General features: G+C 41.5%; 1 protein-coding gene across 4 annotated transcripts; it reads right to left on the reverse strand.

Moving 5' to 3' along the window:
* Window positions 1-1,334: 1,334 nt before the first annotated feature.
* zbtb7b (zinc finger and BTB domain containing 7B) lies at window positions 1,335-26,169 on the reverse strand. Of its 4 annotated transcripts, none has more exons than XM_037785314.1 (4): window positions 25,773-26,169; window positions 23,882-23,987; window positions 4,454-5,526; window positions 1,335-4,341 (listed from the first exon to the last, which is right to left on the reverse strand). In XM_037785314.1, the coding sequence occupies exons 2-4, from the start codon at window positions 23,981-23,983 to the stop codon at window positions 3,699-3,701; spliced, it is 1,818 nt and encodes a 605-aa protein (XP_037641242.1). In that variant the 5' UTR covers window positions 23,984-23,987; window positions 25,773-26,169; the 3' UTR covers window positions 1,335-3,698. The 4 variants fall into 4 exon arrangements, with proteins under 4 accessions (XP_037641242.1, XP_037641241.1, XP_037641243.1 ...); XM_037785313.1 differs by having other exon boundaries at window positions 25,760-26,169; XM_037785315.1 differs by lacking the exons at window positions 23,882-23,987; window positions 25,773-26,169 and adding an exon at window positions 7,060-7,295.
* Between the last annotated feature and the right edge of the window lie 845 nt (window positions 26,170-27,014).

The raw sequence follows: 27,014 nt of genomic DNA on the forward strand, positions 1-27,014 counted from the left end.
TTATTATTCACACCTGTGCTTCTCCTACTGTGACATGTCAAAAAGGTGAGACTATAATGTACTTAGAAATAATGGCTACGTTCCAAATCGCAAGTACGTACTGTTGCATGCAGTATGCATACAATTGGGACATAGTGTGGTTTCAATACCCATACTACCATACTATTTAGTATGCCAGAACACTATTTAGTATGTCCTAATACATAGTATGTCAAATGCAGTATGCCAAAAATACCAGTATGTCCTACTACATCCAGTCATATTTTGAAGTATGCAAGCCAATATGCTTTTCTGACTACTGACTACTTTTCTGGTGCAATATAATATCTTATAGGTAGTAGTACGTCCCAATTGAATGCATACTGCATGCAATAGTACAAACTTTGTAAGGGCAGCTGCAGTACGTACTAAAAGTAAAAAGAAAAAGTATGCGATTTGGAAAGTTGCCATATTACTTCATCATAATATTGCGCCTTGAACTTTGACCCTCATGCTCATATATCCACTGCGCAGAGGATTGTGGGTCAGAATAGCCAGAAAGGCATGCTAATGGCTAATGAAGCTTGACAGATAAATCACTGGGCTGATATAACTGCACGATATTAGCTTATCACTTGAGTATATACAGTGTCGGCCAATGAGTAACTAGAAATGTCAAAACATAAATGCCAAAAGATACGTTTAAAAGGTACAGTGTGTAGGATTTGGCATCATCTAGTGGTGTGGTTGCAAATTGCAATGAACTGAGTACCCCTCCGCTCACTCCTCCCTTTCCAAGACAGCGGTAACGTGAGCCGCCGAGTGCAAAACCGTAGCAACATCCTTACTATAATAACACTACTTTAGGAGCAACTGAAGTCAGACGGCGGCTGGGGATACCACGGTTTTGCACTCTGCAGCTCACGTTACTGCAGTTTCACCAGCGTGTCAGAGAACTACGGTGACCTTCAGGTAACGTAAAAACGCTTTGGGTCATATGTCCTGGGCTACTGTAGAAACGTGGTGGACTCCGTGAAGAGGGCCTGCTCCTTACTGTACGTAGATATGAAGGGCTCATTCTAAGCTAACGAAAACACGATTCTTAGTGTCAGGTGAATATTACATTCAATTTCTGCTAATAAATCCCCGAAATGCTACACGCTGTTCCTTTAAGTTATTTTAAAAACAGTGTCTCCATTACATAGTTTGTCCACCAGAGGGTACAAGTCAACTGTAAAATTTCCCACTCAGCACGCATCTGGGTCACAACTCTTTAATTACCAAATTAACTACTTTTTACTAAAGCCCTTAAAGCGTTGTTTTTGTAATATAAATCAACAGAAACATAGAAAAGATCAAGCTTAGATATGTTTATTTATTTTTCTTTACATTATCTGAAACAAATGATGGGAAAATGAATTCATATCTCTGAGAAGGTTCCACTAAAAACTGAAAGACAAAAATGTATCCCTGATAGCGGGGTCTCGACACAGACCGGACCCCATGTCCCTTCACCGAAGCCAAGAAAACAAACAGCTCACATAGAAACACACACTTCACAGCTGGCATCAGTTAACCCTCATTCATTCACGAAGCTCCGACCGGGAGCACCAACACCCTTCATGAACAGGACCAACTGCCATACTGCCATTCCAGTAGGACTGGTTCCAGTAAGGCCAGTAGTTTACTGGCATGCCTCCCTATTTATATCCCACAATAAGTTTAATTAATTTGGTTTTCAACCATCAAATGATACAAAAGCTCTTATTTTGAAACTACTGGCCTTACACTTCCATGAAGAGTGTCACCCTACAGCACCAAACAACTTCTTCCCATTTTATATTTTGTATAATCACTTAGTGCATTGCTCAAGATTTCCTGAGAGTAGTTGCAGCACAAAAAAAACTAAGGCAACTTCATCCCAATATATATTATATTGACTATAGCTCTGTACTATTATGCAGGAGGAACAATGGTTTTAAAGAAGTATTTCAATCACAATCTTACATAGTATGGAGAGAGTTAATGGACTAGATATCGAAGGTCAGACAAAAAGGCTTGAAGCTCTCAAATCTCATAGTGCAAATAAACTGGAAATAAAAAGCAGATAGTGCACACAAGGCCAGACCAGCGAGACTGCTACAGCAGGATCTGACTCCATGGGGGTTTCAAGAGAATTGGAAATAAAAAAAGACAACTTGCCGTTGTTTAAAGCCATTAATGATTGCATTACACCCTGCAAAAGGCCTTTATGTACTGGTCCAGGGAAAGCACGATGACACTAAAAAAAGGTTTTTGGTCGAGGATAGATTAACTCAAAAGGATAATGGCCCCTTTAGACACAGCGGTGGCCGATCTAGAAGAATGTTAACATGTGATACAGTACTATACATGTTAAATTAACATCAGAAAAAGCGTGCTGAAAATGTCATTTTGTGTTCCAGTTGCATCGAAGGTTTTAACCTCCCCTGACTTCTTCTCTGCTCTGTTCCCTTCTCTCAACCCCGGAGGCTGGAATGTGCCTGTATTATTGCAGTATACCTGACGGGGTTAAATGTGCAAAGAATGCATTCGAGGAAGAATCGCCAAAAGAAGACACGCAGCCCGTTAAAAAAAGGCGTTAAGTTGCACGAAGAAGTTGAGTCAAAATCTTTTAGCGCAATGCAGCTTCTAGTAAGACTTTGTGATGTGTGTCCCAACCCTGGATTTGGTCTCACAAAACAGTTTCAGCAGAAGAACCATAATAAATAACAATAAATAAATAAGTACAGGAAAATAAAGGGGAACGCCATCTCATTCATCCCCTCAGCTTTTAGCCCCTTTTTATATTTTTTTGTTTTCAAACCTAAATGAGTGCATTGGAAGACTGAAATCCACAGCCTTTTGGGAAAAGAGGAATTGTCTTCAACATAATCAACTCGTTGACCCAGACTTTGTCTCATTTGGTCAGGCATTTAACACAGAGCTCTGCCGCTCTGAAACACTCAAACATGGAAGCAGATTCTCTCTCATGGCTATCAAAACAGTTGGGAAAAGAGTCTCCTCTTCGAACCCAACATTGGCTACAATTCACCTCTCTCCTCTCCTGTTAACTTAGGATTTAAGAAAACAGTTCAACTAAACATCTTTGGTTTAAGCACCAAATCAAAGCAGAGATTCTACCGTTAACAAGAAAAGACACAACGAACATTATTGCTTACAATGTACAAAACGAGTTTGATTAACTGCATTTCCACTGATGACCATCAGAGGACACACAAACTCATTCTTGTGATCTAGGTGATATGACTTCTGAATTGCACCTGAATCAACACAATTATGTTGTAACTAAAATAAACATCTTCAAATATCCCTTCATGTCGCAGCGCTGGATTCTAGTTTGCATAGAGAAAAGCGTCCCAGTTACCACACACTCAACACACGCATGTCCAGCTAGAAACAGCTCGAAACTGAAATACATAAAAATAAAATAGCAAACGAGAAATAAAATCTAAAAGACAATTGAAATCAAAATGCCAAGAGCCAGAAGACAAACATTTAAAACATCTAAGAAAACCCGTTTTCCATTTTTTTTCTTTTAATATCGTTTAGTTGTTGTAATTTTTTAAGCGCTCTCTATATGGGAGCAGCAGGTCATTAGTCCAGCCACCTGAGTGAGATTTTTTTTTACTGTGGATGCTTTACCACACAGACACGCACACACACACACCCTCTTTTCACTATTCCTCTTCCTCCGCTTCCTCTTCTCCAATTTCCTCTTCAACTTCGTCAGCCCATCGGTCACGCTGCACAACCGGCGAGCGGGTTCCTCCTGGATCTTCTCCTTCCGCCTCTCTGCCCGCTCGCAGCTCCAGACCTCGCAGGAAGAGCTCGGGGTAGCTGGCCAGCCTGCGAGGCCCAAGTTGAGCCAAAGCCTGAAAGGCGAGAGACCGCTCCCTCTCCCTCTCGACGTCGCCTGGAAACATCAGCGGGGGGACGAGGCCGGATCCACTCCCGCCATCCAGCAACGTGCGAGGGAGGAATGGGAGGGAGGAGTGGGCCTGTAAAGAAGACAGCGCCTCCAGAGGGTTGGACTGCTCCCTAACGCCTCCTTCCTCTGTCCCATCCTCCCCGAGCTCGGCCCCACGTCTGGGCCGGCGTGTGCGCAGCTCCAGGCAGCTGTGTCCCTTGCGGTGACGCTGGAGGTGGTCCTCTCGGGCAAAGGCCTTGTGGCAGAGCGGGCACTCGAAGGGCCTCGCCCCGCTGTGGAGGGACAGGTGGTTTTTGAGGTCATATGAGTGGAGAAACCGGGCGGTGCAGTGTGGGCAGGGGTACGGACGCTCGCCCGTGTGTTTCCTCATGTGGATCTTCAATTTATCATTCCTAATGAAGGGAAAAAAGATAAAGAAGCAGGAAAGGAAGAGGGATAAACATGATTAAAAGATTCAATCAGGCCACAATACATCAAACCGTTATATGTGAGAAGTTCCTGTACCGGGTGAAACGGACTCCGCAGGCGGAGCACTGGAAGGGCTTCTCTCCAGTGTGTGTCCTCATGTGTCGGGGCAGTTTTCCCGCTCCGTGGATGATCTTCTGACAAACAGGGCACTGCTGGGGCGTCTGAGACTTCCTCTTCCTCCCGCCTCCCACCGCTGACGCCGCTGCTCCTTGATCAGCTACAGAGGGAGGTATGGAGGGGCTTTCCATCAGCATACCATCGTCGCCAAAACCCTCCATGTCGTCGTCCTCCGACAGCTTGTCGTTCAGGGGCGGGGCAGGAGGTGCGTGGGCTATATGGGGGCGCTCATGCAGCCAGTGAGGGGGCCCTCCGTTTAGTGTGGCTTCTCTCCCCGGCTTTCTGATCGCCCTGGGATCTCCGTTCTGCCTGGATTTGAAGCGAGGCTCCTCCTGTTCGGGGCTGGGAGGCTGGGTTAACGGCAGGGAGCGGAAGCTGTCGGACGCAGGTGAAGGGTGCGAGACGGGAGAAGCAGGCGGCGGATTCAAAACAGAAGAGTTGATGTGATGCAACCCAATTTTTTTCATCTTCTTTTTGTCCATTTTTCTTCGGGAGCTTCTCTCCACCCCCCTCTCTCCCTCCGTCATCCTCTCAGCAGCTGTGTGCTGGGCTCTCTGCTCCTCCGCCGCCTCCCCCTCCACTTTCTCCCCCAGGATGTCTCTGCACGCGTCCGCCACGCACTGGATGCCCAGAAGCTGAGCCCCTCGGAGCACGTCTCTCATCCCAGAGCTGGGGATGGTCAGGGTGGCGGTGTAGGCGAACTCCAGCAGGGCGTCCAGGGCGTCGGGTGCCACGCAGTCCAGCTGGCACACGCTGTAGCTTCCTCCTCTGCCCTCGCCGCCCCCCTCCCCCTCCCCGAACAGCCCGCGGAAGTAGAGGCTGACGGCAGCCATTACGGAGCGGTGAGTTGGGTAGCGTGCACCGCGGGACGTCAGAGTGAGGTCACACAGGAGACCCGTCCTCCTCTGGTCATTTAGGTGGGACAAGAGCTCGTTGCTGTGCTCCGGGAAGGGGATCCCAATCAGACCGTCCTCTCCTGGAGACATCGCCACCTGCGGGAAAGATGGGAAAGATCAGGTAAGTGGAGGTCTGAGCAAATGGAGCAAATGGCTAAAATGAATAAAATCTTTTCCAATTAATTTTTTTATCACATTTGATTCTATCTTTGCAGTTTTTAACATTGAAAGATTTTTCTTCCTCTTTCAGAGACCCATGTATAGACTTAAAAGTACCTAAAAGTAAATCTTCCGTGGCGTGACTGACAAGCAGTTTCTTTCACGTGAGGGACAATTTAAACCGGGCTTAGCAACCACTCTCCCCCCTCCACCCCTCCTATACTTTCTCTCCAGATTACTAAATCAGGAGGCGGCGATTTTGGCCTGTGAGATGGGGGTTGGGGCAACACAGGACGAAGGTGATGAAGATGACAGGGCCAGAGAGAGCGGCAAAATATAACAACGAGAAGAAGAAGAAGAAGAAGACATAATCATTAGAGCAGAGAGAGAGCGAGAGAGAGATATAATACCAAATGATCGATAAGTATGACGCGTAAAGGACGCAGGATAATGCAATGTACCGAATGTGCTGTAGCCAAAAGGGCAGTAGGCTAATTCCTGTGTGAAACCTTTATAGCATTAGCCGTTTGATTAAAATACCTGGAGAAGACCAGAGGGGGACAAATGCAGGACAGAGAGAAGAAAGAAAAGCAAGCGAGGGACGGGGAGGAAGTGACAGGCTTATAGTGGGTGAAAGGGGGGAGTACCAGTGAAAGAATGAGGAAGGAAAGAACAGCAACAGAAGAATTTAAACCTTTATGAAGGCTGGAATAAAAGTACGTCACTCACAAACTTGATGTGCAACATGTACAGTACGGTCAGTTTCATTTGTTTCAATCCACTCTTTGTCTTTTTTTAACCCAATACAAGCAAATTTGTCGACACAAAGTGTTGCGTTGTAGGTAAAATAAGGACAACTTCTTTATGTCTCTTCGTGAGACATATCGTGGTCTGTTGGTAATAAGACCCAACGACTCTCTTCTTCTCTCCCCAAGCTCGCACCTCACCCTGTCCACACCATACCTGCTCAACAATATCTCTCTCACACACACCTGAGCGGACCACATTTTCCACAAACAACTCACCCTCCAGATTCCCCCTCCCTGCCCTTCATCTCCCTCTCGTAGCAACTGGCAGCCCCCTGGCCGTCCAATAACAGTGTTCGCACAGTGCCCAGAGGGCTCTGCACAACGACGGCACATCCACCTGACTAACCTGCTCCAAAACACACCCTATTAAATACACAGAGCACACACACACAGACACACATTGCGTGCCAATCTGTGGCTCCCCCCTCCCACTATTGTTAGATTTAACCTGTTCTGTGATGATCTGGAACCCAGCCCGTTTAAAACATACTTGTATAAATGTACTCCACCCATTCAACGAAAAAAAAAAAAAGTAAAAGTACAGGCAATTAAATAAATACCTCTCACGAATTTGCCAGCACCTTCTCATCACGCAAACTGATATCAAACTTCCTAAATGTCCCCTTTCTCGTCCCCTAAAGTACACCAATGTTCATCCTACCTTCCCCGTCTTCATCGGCATGGGCACAGTCAGCCGGAGACGAGACGGCGTGCGTCTCATGGCATCCATCTTTTTGCTCTTTACAAACTCCCTCCGCTGTCTTTGAAAACCACTTTTTTTTTTTCCTATTTCCTTCAACCCTTCAGACGTGTAACTTAAAGGTCTGATCTCTTTGTCAGAAGTCGGGGTTAAGCGTTCATCCTTGGGGATGTCTGCCTCTTTCGCACATTCTGTCACTCACTCTCCTTCCTGTTGTATCAAAAGAGGGTTACGGTGACGAAAACACATTCAGAGATACCCCTCCCCCCTCTCCCCCCCAACAGGTCGCCCACGCGCCCCTTTCTCTCCAAAACCCAACGGCCCATTTTCCGAACACTTTCCGATAAACAGCATCTCCTCGTCGACCTCTCCCTGATCACAAAGAGGCCGACAGGTACACAAGGAGAATCTAAGGTCACGGCAGGATGATGTAGAATAAATAACCTGCAGACTTCAGACCACACACGTTAATTGAACTGGTTTGGCAGGAAGGAAAGCGGCGCATGCAACCAAAACACCTCAGAAATACCAATATTTTCTTTTTTTACTCAACTCGCAGAATGTCAAACAATCATGTAAGAGCCAAAATCATATTGCCATTATGAGTCATATTACACCCAGCATCAAGCATTCAGGTAGGTGCAATATGAGAGTTAAACCATATTGCATCGCACCACAGAGACAAACCTGGTCATGCTAAACGTCACTAAATGCCCTTTCTACAATAACACCGCGTCATCTACAGCAGATATTTACTGTTATTTTTCAAGCCAAAGCATTTTCATAAGAGTTATCTCAGCAACAAGAACAGTGTGTGTTGCGGCAGCCGATGATACAGAAGAGTGAGGAAGTTAACACGTGTTTGCTTTGTCTCCTGCACACACAGACACCCTTTTTACATTTACACCAACAATTTTGATAATGAATCAGTCATTTAAGCCTTTTTCAAGCAAAAACGCCCAAAATTCTCTGATTCCAGCTTCTCAAATGTGAGGATTATCTGCTTGTCTCTGTCTTATATGATTGTAAACTGAATATCTTTGGGTTTTGGATAGTGGGTTGGACAAAACAAGACATCTGAAGATGTCATCTTGTGCTTCAGAAAGTTGTTATGGGGCATTTTCACTATTTAACGCAGTACCTGAAATGGGCCGGTACTCACCAGCACTGAGTATGGGCACTTCTGATTTTTGTCCAAACATGTACCCTTACTTCTTATTGTGTAAAACCACCTCCTGGTGAGTCTAGGTACGCACCCCTAAACACCCGCTTAACTGCGTCTCTGTGTAAACGCAAAGCTAGCTTTATGCTGAGAAAATCTGTAGGCCAACAGATATGATATTTTCAGTTGGTTTTATTAAAGCGTACATGCAATACTATTAGGGCTGTCCCAAATACCATTTTTGGGGCTTCGGTGAGAAGTAGTCGAAGGTATTCAAAGCTTTGGGACAGTGCTGCTGCCGCACCACTGTACACACACGCACCTCTATACACAACAAACAGCGATATCCGTCTGAGAATAATTAATAAGAATTAATGTTGAATATGAATAATGTTGTGGGATTATTCATTATTTCATAGCAATATTTTGGGAATTATACATTATTACTACATACTTATACATACTGTATAAAAAGAAAATCTAAAAACTGATTTGGGGGTCGATTACCATGGTTGAAGCATTCGGGTCAGCCCTAATTTATATTTGCATACAATTTGATTTGTATCAACATCTACATAAAAAGTTTTATTAACCAAATATACATTCGTGTACAAACTATGGAAATGTATGTCGTATGTAGGTTGAATGTATGTCATGAAATGCATACAAAAATACATCTGAAGTGTGATATATTACCGAGATATATCTATAAATATAAATATATCCAAGACACGATGATCATGTCGTGGAACTGTTGAATTAAGGTACTGGCACCTTTTTAGGTCCAATTCAGGCACTTTTTTTATGGACAAATGTTTAACTGAGAAAATTATATATAGATGAATGGTTAGTTGCAGCGCTGCATAATACACAGATGTATAATAACATGCTGGAAAAAACTTCATGGGGGGAAAAAGTCCTATTGGAAACTCACCAGCTCAGCCTCTGTAGGACAAAGTGTAAAAGCATCCTTTGACCTTGTATGCGTACAGTTTGTCTCCTTGTAAGTAGACACGATAACAGACCTGAATGTCACATTTAAGGATCACATCATTGTTTAAATGCACCCACAGGAAAACAGGAGTGTTCCTTATAATTATTACGTGCATAAATATGCAACACATCACGTTTTGTCCAATTTCTGAAATGCCCCCAATAAGCGAAATGTCCGTTAAACAGAAAAAACAGAAATCTTGAGCAAAGCAGTGCAGACGAGCGAGGCACAAAAGGGGTTTCAGGTGGAGCACAACAACGCAAGTTAAATTTCCGGCGCAGGGGAGAGAGAAAAAAAAACTAAAAAGCATCATGGGTGGTTGGTGGTTCGAGAGTGTTATTTTAGGCATATTCCTTAGAACACAGGCGTGTTTCGGAAAATAATAAGATTGCAAAGAAGTTGCAACGATTCCCATCAATTTTCTGCCTCTGTGAGTCACTTAATAGTGACACATCGTGACATGAACAACCACACACTGTTCATATCCCCTCTCCTCCTTCCTCGTCACCTTGTTTCGTTTTTTTGTTGCTAAATCTGTCTGCATAAAGTTGCTGAATCTTGCAACACATTGTAACTGATGTTAAAACAGACCGCAGGCAGAAACAACACAACCAACACATTTAGTCTTAATATTAGTTTACAAGTATTCAACTATAATAATAAAACATAATTGCTATCATTGTGTAATATGTTTATTCATGTTAATTAGGGATCAGTACCTCAAAGTCAAATAACTGATACCACTGTTTGCCTTTAGGTGTGTCATTTAAACTCATTGTTAGTCTTTCCAAAACATACAACCACGAAAAAACAGCTCACAGAAAAAGTATTTTATCTCTTGAAAATCTGCCATTTTTTTCCACGTTTTATGCATTTAACACTACAGATGTTTAAATATTATCCTTCTGACTATTGGCTCTCAGCTCTTTCTTTGTTTTTTGTTCTCACCTCCCACTCTTTTAGACGACGGTGGAGGAATTCAACTCCTCTGCAACGCTACGGTTTCCTCATCCCTTGCTTTCATTATGTGCACACTCTTCCTCTCTCTTAACAACAAGGATTTATTCGTTACTTCAATAAGAAAAACGTTGATAACATCTGGAGTTTATTAGTAATTTTGTCTTTATCTAACTTTCAAGCCACGTGTCATAAAGCTACGACTTAGCTGTACAGTCGACTTTAAAACGAAGCAAAAATCAAATGAAACATTTCGAAGAGAATCCACCGAGGATTCGTTTTTACTGAAGAGGAAATGGAAACTTAAATCCACCATTACTGTCCACTACCACGACTCAGTGTTTGACACAAATTTGTACGGAGGCCAGGAAAATTACAGCAGCAGGATTGACCGAACCTGCACACAAAGATGTATTCTTCAGTATAAAAGCAGGTTGTACTGTAGTATCCAATCGTCTGTATCATGAAATCCCTCTGCTCACCCTCAGAGCGTGTGATGACTGGAACTAGAGCTGTTAGTGTTATTTTTATGGGTCTTATTTTCCGTTAAAGGCTGTAAGTTTTCCCAGTCCACCTCAATTATATCAGGCTCCAGCGCTAAGGGGGAAAATATGACTTTATACTATTCACAGAAAACTGTGGCTGAGAGGGAGAAGGAGAAATGCTTTTATGAATTCTGATGTCAGATGTTTTCCAAAGTGCCCGTGCATGTGTGTGTGTGTGTGTGTGTGTGTGTGTGTGTGTGTGTGTTGGTTAATGGTTGGATCCATGTGTTGTCACGGCTTTCTCAGTACTCACAGAACTTGTATAACCAAGAATATGGATCAACGATGGATCATATGGATTTAACAAAGTCATGAATAAAATTGAATGTGAAAGGTAAGAGTATATTTTAAACCCAGATGTGACAAAATTTTGCAACAATATTTTGTGTTTCTATGTCCCAAAATGTACAGAATACATTTCTAAACATTGTAGCTGCTCAAATATGTTTACTTCTAACAGTAAAATGCTCACAAATAAGAAGCAGTTGTCCATCCCCGTACAGTAAATGAATGATGAATGTGTTTTCATTCAGATAAAACCCACTCCCTTGAGACGTTATTCATACAACCACAACACAACATATTCTGATGCTCGACTACCACTGTGCCAGAAAAACAAGAGAGCGACCAAACGCATGGAAAGTAAGATTCAAGCTCATACCGTGTCTCCTGCACACACTCGTCTTCCTCTCACCACTTGTCTTCTGTGTGACAGACTGATTTTAAGGGGTTAGGAAAGATTTTACCTCTCTTATTTGGGGTATAGTGAGTGGAGTGTGGTGCTGGGACACCTTCTCTGAGGAAGAGTAGGGGAGGAGGAAACGGGGGGGATGAGAAGAGATGTGAGTTACACACGCGTCTGCCAAACCAAAAGCTGCACTCAGCCCAGTGGAGTGCAAAACCTTCACGTTTAAGCAACAAATGCACACCAGAATACACACAAGCTGACACATCCAGGTCTTCTAATAACGCAGCTCGCTTCGTCCTGGAGATAAAACACAAGCTCCACCCAACTGTTCCCCTCCTGACTGAACATTTGCATCCCACCAGGAGATATAAAAACAGATGCAACTGGGGGAGAATTTGAATCTGCATTTGAATTTGTCAAAGACCAAACTTGAGACACCATCATGATAATTAGAATGACTGCATCCGGCCATGAAAGCACCTAAAGAGGAATTAAAAAAAAAAAAAAAAGGAGAAGTCCAGTGATGTAACTCAGCAGAAGTTCTGTCTTTTATTCAAGAAAGACCCTGAAACCAAGCCCTCCTCTGTCCTTACTGTAACTGGGGCATTATATGGTGTGTGTGTGTGTGTGTGTGGACGCATGCGCACATTGTGGTCTTAGTTCCAAGAACACATTACATTATTCATTTGGCTGGCAGAGCAGAGGCCCTTATCCCCTCGCCCTCACACACCACAAACTCTCCACTGTGAGCTGCAACAGCAGGCGGTTTGCATGCCAGACCTGAACACCAAAGTGAATCTGCAGGAGGATTATCAGCTTATCAACGCATGGGACATTTGGGTGCACATATATACTGTACGTGCTGCCCCGCAATATTCACCAACTTATGACCTGAAGTTTATGCAAATGAGAAATTCGGGGCAACACTGACAACAAACATCACAATAATGTTAAATAAATGCCTTAAAATTAGTAATTAAGAATATTTTGGGGATGAATTTGGGGTATTTTTAGAAGATATTTTCTGACAAGACAACTTAGTGGTCATTTTACTCAACTTTAACAGTTAAATAACACCAGAGAAGAATTATATCTTATTGTAGTTTAGCCTTTAAGACCAGGAAAAGACAGAACTTATGCCCAAAATGCCTACACAATATATTGCCTCACATTACAATACAATATATAGATTAGGGCTGTGCATTGGCAAGAATCTGGCTATACAATACGCATCATGATACAGGGGTTACGATTCAATATATCACGATATACTGCGATACTATAAGCAAGACAATATATTGCAATTTTTAAAATCTAATTTTAGGAAAACTGTCATAGTATAAAGAACATATAACCATATGCATAAAATCTGAGTAAAAAAGTTTACTTTTTTATGCAATCAGAACAGTGAGATCTGTATTTATCACTGTCCCTGTAACATCAACATCATAGCACTACTTTGAGAGGGAACATCTCTTTGCAAATTAAATAAAGTATTAACCGATTTCATCTTTGCATGTGAACTGTTAATTAAAAATCAATAGTGTTGTTGAGAATCGATACAGTGTCACAAAACATTTTTTATATTTTCTAACACCCCTAAACACAGATTATATTGATATATTACCCTAGTCTATGTGCAACCTAAAATACTGTACCATCAACCTCTCATTTATTGATTTTTTTTTTACTAAGATATTACAACTAACGTTTTTTACAATGTTAAGATACTTCTTTTTTTAATTTTTATAAATGACAGCAGAGAATAATTATTTTTTAATTTAGCTTTAAGACCAAGAAAAGACTTTAAGAATTTATGCCCCAAAATTCCTACCCGATATCTTGCCTCACATTACATTACAATATTATATTGAAATATTACCCTGGTCTATGTGCAAATCAACATACTGTACCATCAATCTCTCATTTATAATTATTTTGTTTTACAATATTACAACTTAAAGGTGCAGTGTGTAGGATAAGGCGGCCTCTAGCGGTGAGTTTGCAGATTGCAACCAACTGAAGTTTCTCCCGAGTGCCAAGCGTGTAGGAGAACTACGGTGGTGGACGCAAAAACGTGAAAACACAAAAGGCTCTCTCTAGAACCAGTATTTGGTTTGTCCATTCTGGGCTACTGTAGAAACATGGCGGATCAACATGGTGGACTCCGTGTGTAGATATGTAGGCCTATGTTTCCTGGCAATTTTGCTCACCGGGCTCCATGTTTGAAGGTTTTTTTTTTTAAATAAACAGTGGGACGCATCCATTAGAGATTTTTTTGCCAACGTTTTTGTAATTCTTTTACAATGTAAAGCTACTTCTTCTTTACAGCTTTTAGATTCTAAAGAGACTTTATGTGAACATGCTGAAACTGATGATTCAATATAATACCAAAGTTATTTCCCTATATAAAAAAAAATGTTTAGTGCTTATTTATTTCTAAAAATGAGTGTAACGTGTTAACATTTCTACCATGTTTGCTGCTGTGAAAGGAGGGGAGAACAGGAGCAGGAAAAGAAATAAATCTGAGGTTGGAAAGAGGAAAACGGTACGAGATTTGAGAAGAGACAACCAAAGGAACATGAGGGAGGTATGTTTGCTAAAAACACACATGTTCTTAGAAATCACACACTAAAAAGGAGGATACGGGGGAGGAGAAACACATGAGAGTGAGTGACTGGGGAGTGGGTGTAGAGAGATACTCTGAGAGATAAAGCAGAAGAAGAAGAGAGGGGAGGTGAAGACAGGAAAATCTAGTCCGGGCCTCCAACAATCTGTGTTAGCGAGGAGGAGACATGAAACAAGAGGAGACAGAGTTAAGTTACAAGGGGAGAGAAGAAGGGGGGAGACAGAAAAGAGGAGCAGTGACATGACGACTGGGAGATAGACAGAGGTGAATACATGCACGCCGCCACAGGAAGTAGCAAGAGTCCTTGCAGGTGTGTGTGTGTGTGTGTGGGTGGGTGTGTGTGCAGATGTCTGAGGGAGAGATGTGGTAGCAGCCAGCTCTATCATTAGCATCACCAAAAGGGAGTTTCACCCTGAGATGGAGAACACACACGGATGTGAGAGAGGAGGCATGCTGACGGAGTGGTTTCACACTTTACTCTCTCTTACAGCTCCTTATCTGGTCAGCAGTTTCTACCCCCCCGAACACCTCACAACTGTGTGTGTGTGTGAACACTGGAGCGACCAAGGTGTGTGGGCGAATTGCACACACACTTCACCTCAATTAATATGCGATCGCAGGAGAGAAAGGTTATTATGGTGCGTGTGGTTTTCATGACGTTTATATATTTGATGAGCTCATTTGAGTTGAGGAATGTTTCCTCTGAGACAACTGATTACACTGCATGTGAACAACTGTAATGAAAGAGTATCGTTACAGTCAAACATGCAGTAATTTATCAGCGTACTCGCTGTAACTCAGCGTGGGTGTTCCAACATGTCGGTCCGCGGTACAAACTGACGAACTGTGGGGGTGTTAATCGCGGAGCAGAGCGACGAGTGCAAAAATCATAGTCAAAAGTTATTTTACACCGAGCGAGTAAACTAAATTAATGGTTTGTATATACATTTCTTGATATTTTTTTAGATTACCTTGAGGAATATTTATATTAGGTATAGTAGAAATTGTTCATTCGCAACTTGAAAGTCACTTTTCAGTCAGACTTTCCATCGAGGCCAATATTAATCTCCTTCGAAATCTGTGCTAAGAAACCAAAATATAATTTGTATTTTTACATTAATTTGAAAATTATTGTTTTATAAATTTGATGAAGTTATGAAACTAAAAAAGTGGCTGAAGAGGATCAATCGTCTTTTTGTCTAAACAGACTGAAACAAAACAATGAAATGCTGCACTTGGGACTGGGTGATAATTTAATATAATATATCGTCTTTCAATGATTGTGATGACATCATGTATTGAGATATTGTGGTACACAATTACATTGTCTAAAAATTGATAATAACAAGGACATTCTAACTCCACTTTCTCAGAAAATCCGATGTGAAACCTTTTGAAGATACGTTTTGTTTTCACATCACACTTTACATTACCACTCAGTTTAAACTTAACTTGTTACAAAACAGTTACTTGTGACTGTTTTGCACTTAACTTGTGAATTAAATGAGAAAATACTCAGTACTTTATTTGTCAAGTATTTAATTCACACAGGAGTATACAACAATAGGCTTTACCATGTGGTTATTTCATTTAAACTATTTATTTATCAGAAAACTTGCTGTATTGTGATATACATCATTATCGAGATATGAAATGACCTATATCGGAATAGAAACTGTTAGCCGTATCGTCCAGCCCCTATTTGAACTGTCCCTTTAACTTATTTTTTGTGTATGTAGTATGATATTAAAGGCCAGGTTATGTATATAAGTGTGTGTTATGTAAGTAGTTGCAAAACAAATAATTCCTATGTTATATTTTTTATTTAAAAAGGTATAAGCGACATTAATTAAAAACTGTAAAATAAATATTAAGTATTTTTCATATTCTGATTTGTTGTCATTTTCTACCATTTTTTGTTGAATGCTTTGTTTGAAATTTAAATAAATGTGCAATTCATGAAAGAATATAAATGGATTTCACATGAACATAAACACATAAACCGTGAAGAAACATTACTAGTGGCCTCAGATTTTACCAAATGCACGTGTATGCATGTATATGTGTAGATTACTGTGGGCGAACTCGTGTGTCTGTGTGGGTAAATCTGGAGATTTGTGGAAGATACGACTCTCTGTATGTTGTGTTTATTTTTATTTACCCCTTAGTTGGGGTGGTGGAGTGATCGGGATGGTTGTGGAAATGGGGTAAAATAAATGATGTGTATTTACAGTGTGATGTATACAGTTTCTCAATGTGTATTCTTGTAGTGCACTTAAATCAACTACTCTGCCTGAGTATACATGAATGCAAGGAACAAATAAAGCAAATAATAGCAAAACAAATGTATTTAATATGAGTGAGAAAGTCTTCAACCTAAGAAAAATGAATGGTGGCTGCATGCAGAAATCAACAGAATCCGTTTTTGAACTGAGCTTTTAAGTTTGCACATATCTGTTGATAAGAACACGTGTTTAGAAAAACTAAATATGTTGTGTCTTAAGTTGCCACATCACTGGGAGGGTCTCAACAACTGCTGCTCTCCTACACAAATGACCTCCCGCTTTAGAGGAAGATATTGCAAAAGCACTGGACACACACACACACACACACACTCACACTCATATATACACACAAACACGGAGAGAGAGAAATGTCGCAAAACAAACTGATCCTGATCAGTTTCCTCTTCCTGTGCTCAGTGAAGATGGTCGACCACTAGAAGTTCAGATGGAACGATAAATGGAAAGTGACACTTTTGAAAGAGCAAAAAACGGCCCTGACAGAGATTATTAAGAGAAAGAAAGAAAAAATTAAAAAATATTCAAATGTGTAGAAGCAGAGAGAAGTAAAAAAGACAATTAGAGGACATGACTGAATGATGTGTCACCTTCCTGATAAATCAGCTTAACCGCGCGGTAGGGAGGGGAGGAGACAGTTTGTTTTTACTGTAAATGCAGTCCATGAATTATATCAGAACTTCAGAATAACTTGGACTAGTGCACAGCTGCATCACCCACTGCTGTGGCGTCAAAAAGACAGTCAGGAACTAGACAGCTGCATGAGGGCAGAAACAACGACAGTTAAACTAACTGATGACTTCTCTTCCAGGCGGACGTCTCATAGCGAGTCATGGTTTTCTCTTTCACAGTCTGAAAGATGGATGTCTGACGGGCACTTCTTGAGGGAGAACAGAAGGAAGAAGTGATAAAATAAACTAGGGCTGTCAATCTAAAATATTTAAGCGTGATTAATCGCATATTAATTGCACATGTTTTTTCTGTTCGAAATGCACCTTAAAGGGAGATTTGTCAAGTATTTAATACTCTTATTGACATTGGATTGGACAAATATCCTTACTTTATACAAATGTATGTATATATTTATTATTGGAAATCAATTAACAACACAAAACAATGACAAATAAGGTCCAGAAACCCTCACAGGTACTGCATTTAGCATAAAAAAATGCTCAAACCATAACATGGCAAACTCAAGCCCAACAGGCAACAACAGCTGTCAGTGTGTCAGTGTGCTGACTTGACTATAACTTGCCCCAAACTGCATGTGATTATCATAAAGTGGGCATGTCTGTAAAGGGGAGACTCGTGGGTACCCATAGAACCCATTTACATTCACACATCTTGAGGTCAAAGGTCAAAGGACCCCTTTGAAAATGGCCATGACAGTTTTTCCTCACCAAAATTTAGCTCAACTTTGACAGCCCTAAAATAAATATATATTTTATTAAAGAACTTTGGTTCAAAAGAAAGTTATCCAAAATATGAACAATCTGATGTGTCATGTGTCTTTTCTACAACAACAACAATAATAATGTTTGTTTTTTAAATATCAACAAAACAAAAGTGACTTTATTCTTCCAGAAGGGATGGTACGCAGCCCTTTTTGGAATAAAAGCCTCTATTTGCTGCTGGAGTTCCCCTTTGAACATCACACATGAAAGGGGTCAGTTTCAGCAGCAATGACTCCCTTCGCCTGCTGATGTTTGGGTGTTTATTCTCACTTTCCCTGAAGTGTTGTCTCACTGTACCTCTTTATGATAACCGCCCGCTCAATGTGTACAGAAACAATTGCAGTGTTACTAGAAGAGCTGAATCATGATCACTCCTTCAGCCGTAGCTTTTTTTTTCTCATGCCTGTTTTTTCTCTGATGCTTTACAAGAAGAAGAAGAGTCACGTCGGCCACCTGCCAATTGGTTAACGCTGGGTGGCGTGGGACGCGAGGCTGGTGGTCGAGAGCGAGGGAGGGCTGTCAAGTGCTACAGAAACTCATGACTGAAAAGAGGAAATGGCAGATACATAACTTCCTCTATTGACACAGATCGAGTGGGGGCAAGACTCAACTGTAGTAGCAACAGAGTGGATTACGGACACCGTGTAGTCACCCCCTGGGCCATTACTGCCTTAATGTGGGGAAACAACCGCCATATATGGTGAAAAATGTGGCGTTTGTGCAGAGGTCAAAGGGATACGGTCATGGTTTATGCACATTTTTAAATAAAAGGGGACTTCCAATCGTAAAAACTAACGGCAGTGAAATAATCACCATGACTTCATAAAAATAAACATCAACCGAAATATATTTTTCTTGACGAGCGAGGCCTCGTTTCTTGCATTGGATGACACACTAGTCTGACTGCAAAGGTGTCATTTCTCCTTGTTCATTGCATGAACAAAGTAGGGAATAGAGAGAATAAATGTTGTTGCGACGTAGACAAAAAGCCTGAGAAAAAAAGGTGAGACACCTCCAAATATTAGGGGTTAAAGATAGAAACCTTTACTTCTTTGAAACTCCCGTTCTCCCTCCCACGTTCGGTCTCTCTGTCCCCACCTTCCTCCCACTCAGTCGGTTTGCATGAAACTGAAAGACCCATGTCAAATGAAAAGGGGGAATTTATATGGGCTCACATGCCCTGATTAAAGCATTTCCTGGAACTGCGTGCATGCATGTTTATATATATATATATATATAGTGTGTCTGTATGCATGGGTGTGTGCGTGTGTGTGTGTGTGTGCGTGTGTGTGCGTTCCCCGCCTGACAGACCACTCAATGTCACTTCCCCCTACCCACCAGTTCACGGACACATGCTTGTCACCAGTCATACTCCAGCAAAGCCAGGGTCACATGATGTGTCACACTAACTTGCCCACCACAGACGCAAACACACGCAAACACTCACCGAAGTCACAAAAAAGTGGCTTTTTTTATGCTTAAACGTCATTCAAAGGGAGGATTGTACACCACTGCAGGATACTCTATCATTCAATCATTCATAGACTGTAAATTTGGGTTAAAGTATTTTGAAATATAGTTTAGGGACATTCCCATGTTGCCTCTAACGATGATCAGTAATCAGGAAAGGGACAAAGGCTGGTTTGTAGTGGTTTTACAGCTGAAATCAGAGCGTTAAAACACTAAAAACAATGTGGTTGGAGATGAGTTCAAATCTAACTTCATCACAGTAAATAATATACACACATTCAAATTAAAGACTTCAATGATCTAGATATTCTTTAGAGCATTTATTTTTAATTTTAGGGTAAAGTCTTCTCAGTAAGTTTATGGTAATTTGAAGAAAGGAATATCAGAAATAGATGTATTTCTTGCCTGGTTTGTTGCTGTCTTTCTTGTTGATGTACAGCTTATGGTCCAGTTTTAAGAGGTAAAATATTTTTTTTGAGCCATACAGGTTGAACAGTAATTTGAATGCCATTAAAAGCCTGAAAAAAAAAGTCTGTGCGTGAGAAATATTAATATTCTTTATTAATTACTTATGAGGTGAAGGAAATCTGTAATGTTTAATGTTCTATAATAAAGTACATTATTATTAGTTACAGGAATCATACATTACATCCATAAAACTCACTACTTTGTTTAATTTAATAATATTAAATTTAATATTTTTTCCAGTTGCAGGTTCTTAAATTAGCTAGCAAAGCATTAGGCTGAAGCTAAAGAAGCTGTTAATGTTGGTTTTGTAGAAATGTGTCCTGGTTTAACCTGTTACACTAAACATGAACATGGCTTTAAAGCAACATTGCTTTGTTGCGATTATATCACATACCAAAACCCTATAAATATCATAAGCCCGCTTTAAACACAAGAGTGTATTTTTGGCATCATTCCCGACCCTTCTTTAAAAGCCGATTGCAGTTATAGAGCGCCTGTAGCCGACCAACTACAGAGGAGTTAACTTCCAGGTTGCCTATAAAATATTCAGCTGCTTGACCACTTTATTCAGCTCATATTTATTCCGAGGACGGTGGTGTTTTCAAGAAGCCCCTCCTCTTGAACCATCCTATAAAAAACACTATGTTTAATGAGGTTTGCACAACAATGTGTTTGTGGTGGGACAGACTAAATAAAACTATTATAAATGTTGCCGTTCTGGATGATTCTGGGAAATTAGTCAAGCCCTTTTTCTAAGTACATCTCTTCTCTTCTCTCAGACCGGGTGGGCTGAGCTCCATAAACTCAAATGATCTCAGGCTATTTTCAATCATTTACAAATTGATTTAACTTGTTTTCATCTGTGCGTGTGGAGCTTGGTGTGAGACTGGGAGGAAGACATGTTTGTTGTTGTTTTGAATCTGTAATGTTTTTAATGAATATATTATTCTTAAATTCATTCCGATGGTGGAGTATGTTAAAACATGGGAACTGTGCATTTAGTGTGGTTAGAAATGTTCCTTACACAATATAAGTATTATACAATTAGGGCTGTCAATCAATTAAAATATTTAGTCACGATTAATCACATGATTGTCCAGAGTTAATCACGATTAATCACAAATTAATCACACATTTTTTATCTGTTCAAAATTTGTCAAGTATTTAATACTCTTATCAACATGGGAGTGGGCAAATATGCTTGCATTGTGCAAATATATGTAAATATTTATTATTGGAAATCAATTAACAACACAAAACACTGACACATATTGTTCAGAAACCCTCACAGGTAATTTAGCATAAAAATATGCTCAAATCATAACATGGCAAACTGCAGCCCAACAGGCAACAACAGCTGTCAGTGTGTCAGTGTGCTGACTTGACTATGACTTGCCCCAAACTGCATGTGATTATCATAAAGTGGGCATGTCTGTAAAGGGGAGAGTCGTGGGTACCCATAGAACCCTTTTTCAGTCACATATCTTGAGGTCAGAGGTCAAGGGACCCCTTTGAAGTAAAAGTTTAGCTCAAGTTTGGAGCATTATTTAACCTCCTTTGCGACAAGCTAGTATGACATGGTTGGATTCCTAGTTGTATATGATGCCAGTATCTCCACTCTAACTTAAGAGCCTGCTACAACCTCAGGAAGATTGATTGTGTTAATGCGTTAAAATTACTGGCGTTAAAAAAGAATTTGCATTAACGTGTTATTATTGTGTTAACGTTGCTTTGACAGCCCTCGTTAAAACACTAAAAACTGTGCATTTAGTGTGGTAAAAAAATGGTTGATCAATGACACTTTTACTAAATAGCATCAACAAGGTGAAACAACTTCACAAATATGCAAAAAGTTGATTTACCTAAAAAAAATATTATCCGGTGAGTTACAGACGTCTCTTTCCCAACGTAAGTCTATGGGAAAAAGTATTTTTGGGCCCAATGGCATCACGTGACGGACACGGAAGTTGTAGTTCCACTGTTTGGCCACTATGAAAATTGCTTTCCGGCCAGCCAGACAACCGGCCAATCAGCATCCCGTGAGGAGCTATTCCAGCTTAGGTGTGTGTGAGACCATATTGACAAGCGACATGGAGAGCTGACTGTTCGTTCTAAACAACAATGGCGGCTCCTGGAGAGGTTAGCGTAACTGTAATAGCATCAGTTATATCAGAACTGGAGAGTATTTCTTTATCGCAAAGAAGAGCAAAGAACGCCAGTGAAAGCGATGTTTTCGCTTTCAGTTAGTTTTCGTTTTTGTTAGTTTGATTGACAGATGGTTCATCCAATCACCTCCAAAGTAATTGCTGAAAGTGCCTGCCCTTTTCCAAACATTTTCCATTGACGGCTTCTGTGAAACAAACCATCTAACAGGGTCAGGTTAGTGCTTGGTTTATATAGATTCCTGATTTATCTTTGTGTCTGCAGGGGGTGCTAACAAACATAAATGTAACTTATACCTTTAAGATGACATATTTATTTATTTGATTAAAAAACAAATAATTTTGGAGCTTAAAGAAAGTCAAGTTGAATTATATCACATTTTGCTACAAATCACCACAATACTGTCACAGTGAGTTTGTTCCAACCTTCACTTTGGTTTCGGTTGCTCACAGTCACTGAATGGTTTCCTTAAAAGACATCAGTATGATTCAAACAAAGCACTTATTGAAGCGTCTGAAACTCCTTCCCCCCCACATGTATTTTAGACTTCCATTTCAAGCTTTTTTATCATTCTTCACAGAATCACACACTCGATTTTAACAAGAGACTGAAAGTCTAGAAGCGTGAACTTGTACAATTAATCACATCTCGGTCTTCTCCTTTCGAACAGCTATTAACACGCACAACTACTTTGCACAAACTACTTTGTTTGAAGTATAACAAAACCTTTAGATTATCTTTGCCCCATTTTGCGTCTATGGGTTAAGATCTTTTGAGAAATCTTTTCAAAATGGTTGACAGCATAAATAAAAGTGTGTTTGAAAAAGAGAGGGACTGATGGTATTACATACATGGTAATATATAGGGCTGGGACGATACACCTATCTGCCGATTCGATACTATCATGATACTTGGGTGCTGATTCAATATGTATTGCGAGTTTCAAGTATTGAGATTCGATATTTGGTCATCATATCATGGTCTACTGTTAACTTTTTAACAGTAGACCATGGGAAAAAGTTGAATCATACACTTCATGGGACTTTTACTTTGGAAAATATCTAAATTAATACAGTAAAAAATGTTTGGTTTTCAACAAGTATGTAGTCAGATATGTCCTTAAGTCAAATATATCAGTCATTAGTCATTACATTTTTTCCAATAACCCAAAAATCTAAAAATAAAGATATTTCCCTCACAAATTATTGGTATTTTATAAGGAGACATTATTGTTTTATACTTCTGGTGAATATAATCCAATCATCATATATGTATTTTATATATACAGTTTCCTTTGTTAACACCTTATTTTAAAAACCGGACATAGTCACGTGTGTATACTTCCAATAACTTCGCCAAGTCCGCCGTCAGCTCTGTTGTCTTTATACATCCATGGTCAGCTCCATCGGGGCCGTTTGAATGCATTTAACATAAATGTCAGTATATGGGTGCTCTACAGTTGTAGCGGCAGCTGATTTGACCACGGAGATGCGAATGACGGCTGGCTTGACAGCGCGTTATACGATAATGTTTCCTGACCATGACAGAGTTAGCATGCAGCTTTAGCCGTGATGTCTAGCTCTGCTTTTCATCGTAATGTGTGAAACCCAAAGTGTTTCCATACTTTACTGGTTGTGTAATGTTTACCACTTTGGATTTAACATGTGAGGGTGCAGGTCGTATCCCCGCGGACCCTCTGACGTTTTCTACTTTCTCGTTGTGGCCGGCTGAGGTTTGTTTTGGTTGACGGACACGGAATGGATATGACATCACGTTACTCAGACTACAACAATAAAAGTGGTAACTTCCTTCTACCTCCGCAGACTCAAATGAAGCAAATATATCGATTCTGGCATTAAAAAATGTATTTCAAAATCGTAATAAAAAAATTGCGATACATAGGTGAATCAATTTTTTTCCCACCCCTAGTAAAATATGATGAGTGATTCCTACCTCCGGTCCATAAACCCAGGAGAAGATGGGGGCCTGCGGTCTTCTGCCTATCCCTTGTCCCCCTCCTCTTTGGTCCTTTGCTCGGAGGTCAGCAGAGGTCATACACCTGAGGGAAAAGGCACAGGAATGTTAACACTGAAAGAGAAAACACACTAACTGGGGCACTTTTCCTCCTCTCTCGTAAAATAGGTTAGATTTAGCTCCAGTGCATGTGAATAAACACACTCACACAAGCAATCATATGATGCATCAGATGTAATTTGGGTGGAGTGAGGGAGGCGGGAGGGGGTTCTTGTGAAAAGAGCAGGAATAAAAAAAGACGCTGATAGAAACCGACCGCTTCCTACTTTGAATTCTTCGGAAAAGAAGTTCTCCAACAGACAATGAGGTAATAAAGCCCACAAACACTCCCCCATACACACACATATACACACCTCTTTGTGATTGACAGCATACTCTATGTGCTGTGCTGTTATGATTTCCACAGCGCTCTAAGAAACACTTTAAATATGTAGGCGATGATGTGGAGAATGTGTCTGAGGTGCAGATTCAGACTAAACACAGTGATGAAGCTCCGGGGGGAAAACAAGAGATACGTAAGGCGTGCCTGTAGAAAGCAGCAGGACGGAGGTCATGTCAGGACAGCAGGGCGCGAGGGTTGAAGCACAGATGTCTAATTATGTTACAGACAAAGTCCGGGGCAAACAGAGCTGGCATTAAGAATTTATTTCAAAACACTGATGGCTCCTCCATATGTGGGGAGCTGTCCCAGCACGAGAGAGGGCATCTCACATGATGGCATGGGACGAAACAGTGAAAAGCAAACAAACTTCCCTTTGGTCACAAGCTCGGGTCGTATATAGACGAAGTGTCAGCCCCTCAGTGAGCCCGAAAAACACAAAGAAGCTGCCACAACACCTGAGCCTAGAGGGCACGAGGCATTAACTAACATGCATCGACGGCTAAAGATTTAACTAAACAGGCTGTGCCCAAGACAGGGAAACCAAACCCAAGCCAGTTGAGCTTGTTAGGCCGGTCTGTCAGAGGGGCGAGTCAGCAACATATCTACCTCTGTAATCACACACACACACACAAAAGCCCACTTGCATGCCAGCCCTCCCTACCCATGAGGTACTAGAAGCCTTAACCTAACATTACAGCCTGAGCACATCCTATTGTAGCACAGGATTAAGATAAAACACTGGGTGCGCCATTGGGAGGATGAGGATGATGATGATGATGATGATTAACAGACCACTGAAGGGAGATCATTTAGAGGCCAACAAGCGTGCTCTTCTCTGCGTGCCCACGCACACAGAGAGAGGAGGCAGGTGATGTGCGTGAGAGCAGGTTAGGTTTTGGATGTCAGCCGGTGTGTTCTCGGCTATAATTAGCAGCAGAGTCTCCAGAAATGTACCCAACGACCCTGCTCTGCCTCTCTTCCTGCTGTCTCACCTGGACGACACAGACTGCACATAAAGCTGCAGCACCTGCTCACAACACACACTAGTTTGTGCATTTAAAAAAAAGAAGAAAAAAAAGCGTGCTCAGGGTGTTTTATAATAATAATAAAGGGGAATGAGTCGAAAACACACAACACTAGTTTCATTTTGTGCATTTAAAAGCTAAAAAAAAAGACGCGCTCAGGCTGTTTTATTATAATAAAGGTGAATGAGTTGTCGACGGGTTGTTAGGAGTCTGTTCCGAGCACCAGTGACGTGGATAGTCCTCCCGTGACCCCGATCAGAACCGGGAAGGAGGGAGGAGGAGGCAGGTTGAGGCAAGCCCCGGTGCTGTGCTGTCATGGCAAACACACAGATCAACTTAAAGGTGTGAGATGTGCGTTTTTTCACTCAAATGGACAGGTGAAGCGGTTACCTGTGTGTGTCACCTGTTCAGACGCGTCGCCTCCCACCTGACCGACACACTTCCTGGATTATTATTCCGTCCCACCCTACTTCTTCTTCTTCTTTTATCCTCCCAAAGTGTTGTCTTTTCTTCCTCTCAGCTCGACACCCAGGAGGTTTTTATCATCGCCAAATTGGTGCGTCTTTCTCGTGCGTCTTTTTCTCTGGTGCGTCTTTTCCTCTCGGGTCCTCTGGTTGTGTGTCTGCAGACCTCCGGCTCTCCGGTCTCTCCTCTGACCCCCCTGTGTGTGCTGCTGCCTCCTCCTCAGGCTGGCCCACTCCGACTCCCACAGCTCCTTCTTTCTGAGAACCAGGAAGCGGCTTGCCCTACTTACACCCAGTCAGCGGATTGGCTCTGGCAGGGCTGGAGAAGAGACCGCCGGGGTGGGCAGGGCGCACAGGGGGAGGAGGGAGGGAGGGAGTTATAGGAGAGAGAGGAGGAGGGGGTCCGGCTCTGATGCGATAGGCCAAAACCGGTGTCTGTCTGTCGAGAGAGAGGAGAGAGAGGTGGGCAGGTTTGGAGACCCTGCTCCTCCTCCTCCTCCTCCTCCTCCTCCTCCATCACATAGGTGGGTAGAGCAGGGCGGCCAGTGGAAGCAGATTGAAGGATATCTTAGTCACACAAAAAAAAACATTACTGCTACTACTACTACTACTAATAATAATAATACAAAATATACAAATTGTCAATATTTGTGTTTTAAATATGGAATGAACCCAGTAATATGTGTAATTTGATTGTAATGTGATTATATTTTGTATTAAAGGAACTATTTGTAACTTTCAGAATTGCTTGTTAACAGCGACACCTGTGGCCGTCAACGAAAGTCAGCATCGGGCTCGCGCTTTTAGACATGAACGAGCATCGCTCTAAACAGTGAGGTGACACACGTCAGCTAAACCACAATATCACTCTATATTTCACCTGCTTGGCAGTAATGTTAGCTGACCAGACGAAGGTCTCTCCATGAATCAATGCTGATCCTAGGGTTGACTTTTCCTGCTTCAGCCTCCGGCGGGGCTCCGCAGCGAGTAACGTTGTCCTCTCCAACCGCGGCCGGAGTGAACAGGGGAGACATCGGCAACCAGTCGGAGATAACGTTACTCGCTGCGGAGCTTCGTCACTTTACAAGACACCGGAAACCTCTGTTGGTCTGCAGGAGCTGCAGCATTTATTTCTGCACAAACGTCCACTGTACATTCACTAGATATTCTCAGAGCTACGA

This window comes from Sebastes umbrosus, chromosome 11 (assembly GCF_015220745.1).
Source record: "Sebastes umbrosus isolate fSebUmb1 chromosome 11, fSebUmb1.pri, whole genome shotgun sequence".
NCBI classification, from domain to species: Eukaryota; Metazoa; Chordata; class Actinopteri; order Perciformes; family Sebastidae; genus Sebastes; species Sebastes umbrosus.

Coding starts and splice junctions, on each gene's coding strand:
- zbtb7b (XM_037785312.1), bottom strand. CDS start 6,731: ATGTGCCGTCGTTGTGCAGAGCCCTCTGGGCACTGTGCGAACACTGTT. Junction 5,527..6,614: donor AGGGAGGGGGAATCTGGAGG/GTGAGTTGTTTG, acceptor TCTTTCCCGCAG/GTGGCGATGTCTCCAGGAGA. Junction 4,342..4,453: donor TGCGGAGTCCGTTTCACCCG/GTACAGGAACTT, acceptor TCCCTTCATTAG/GAATGATAAATTGAAGATCC.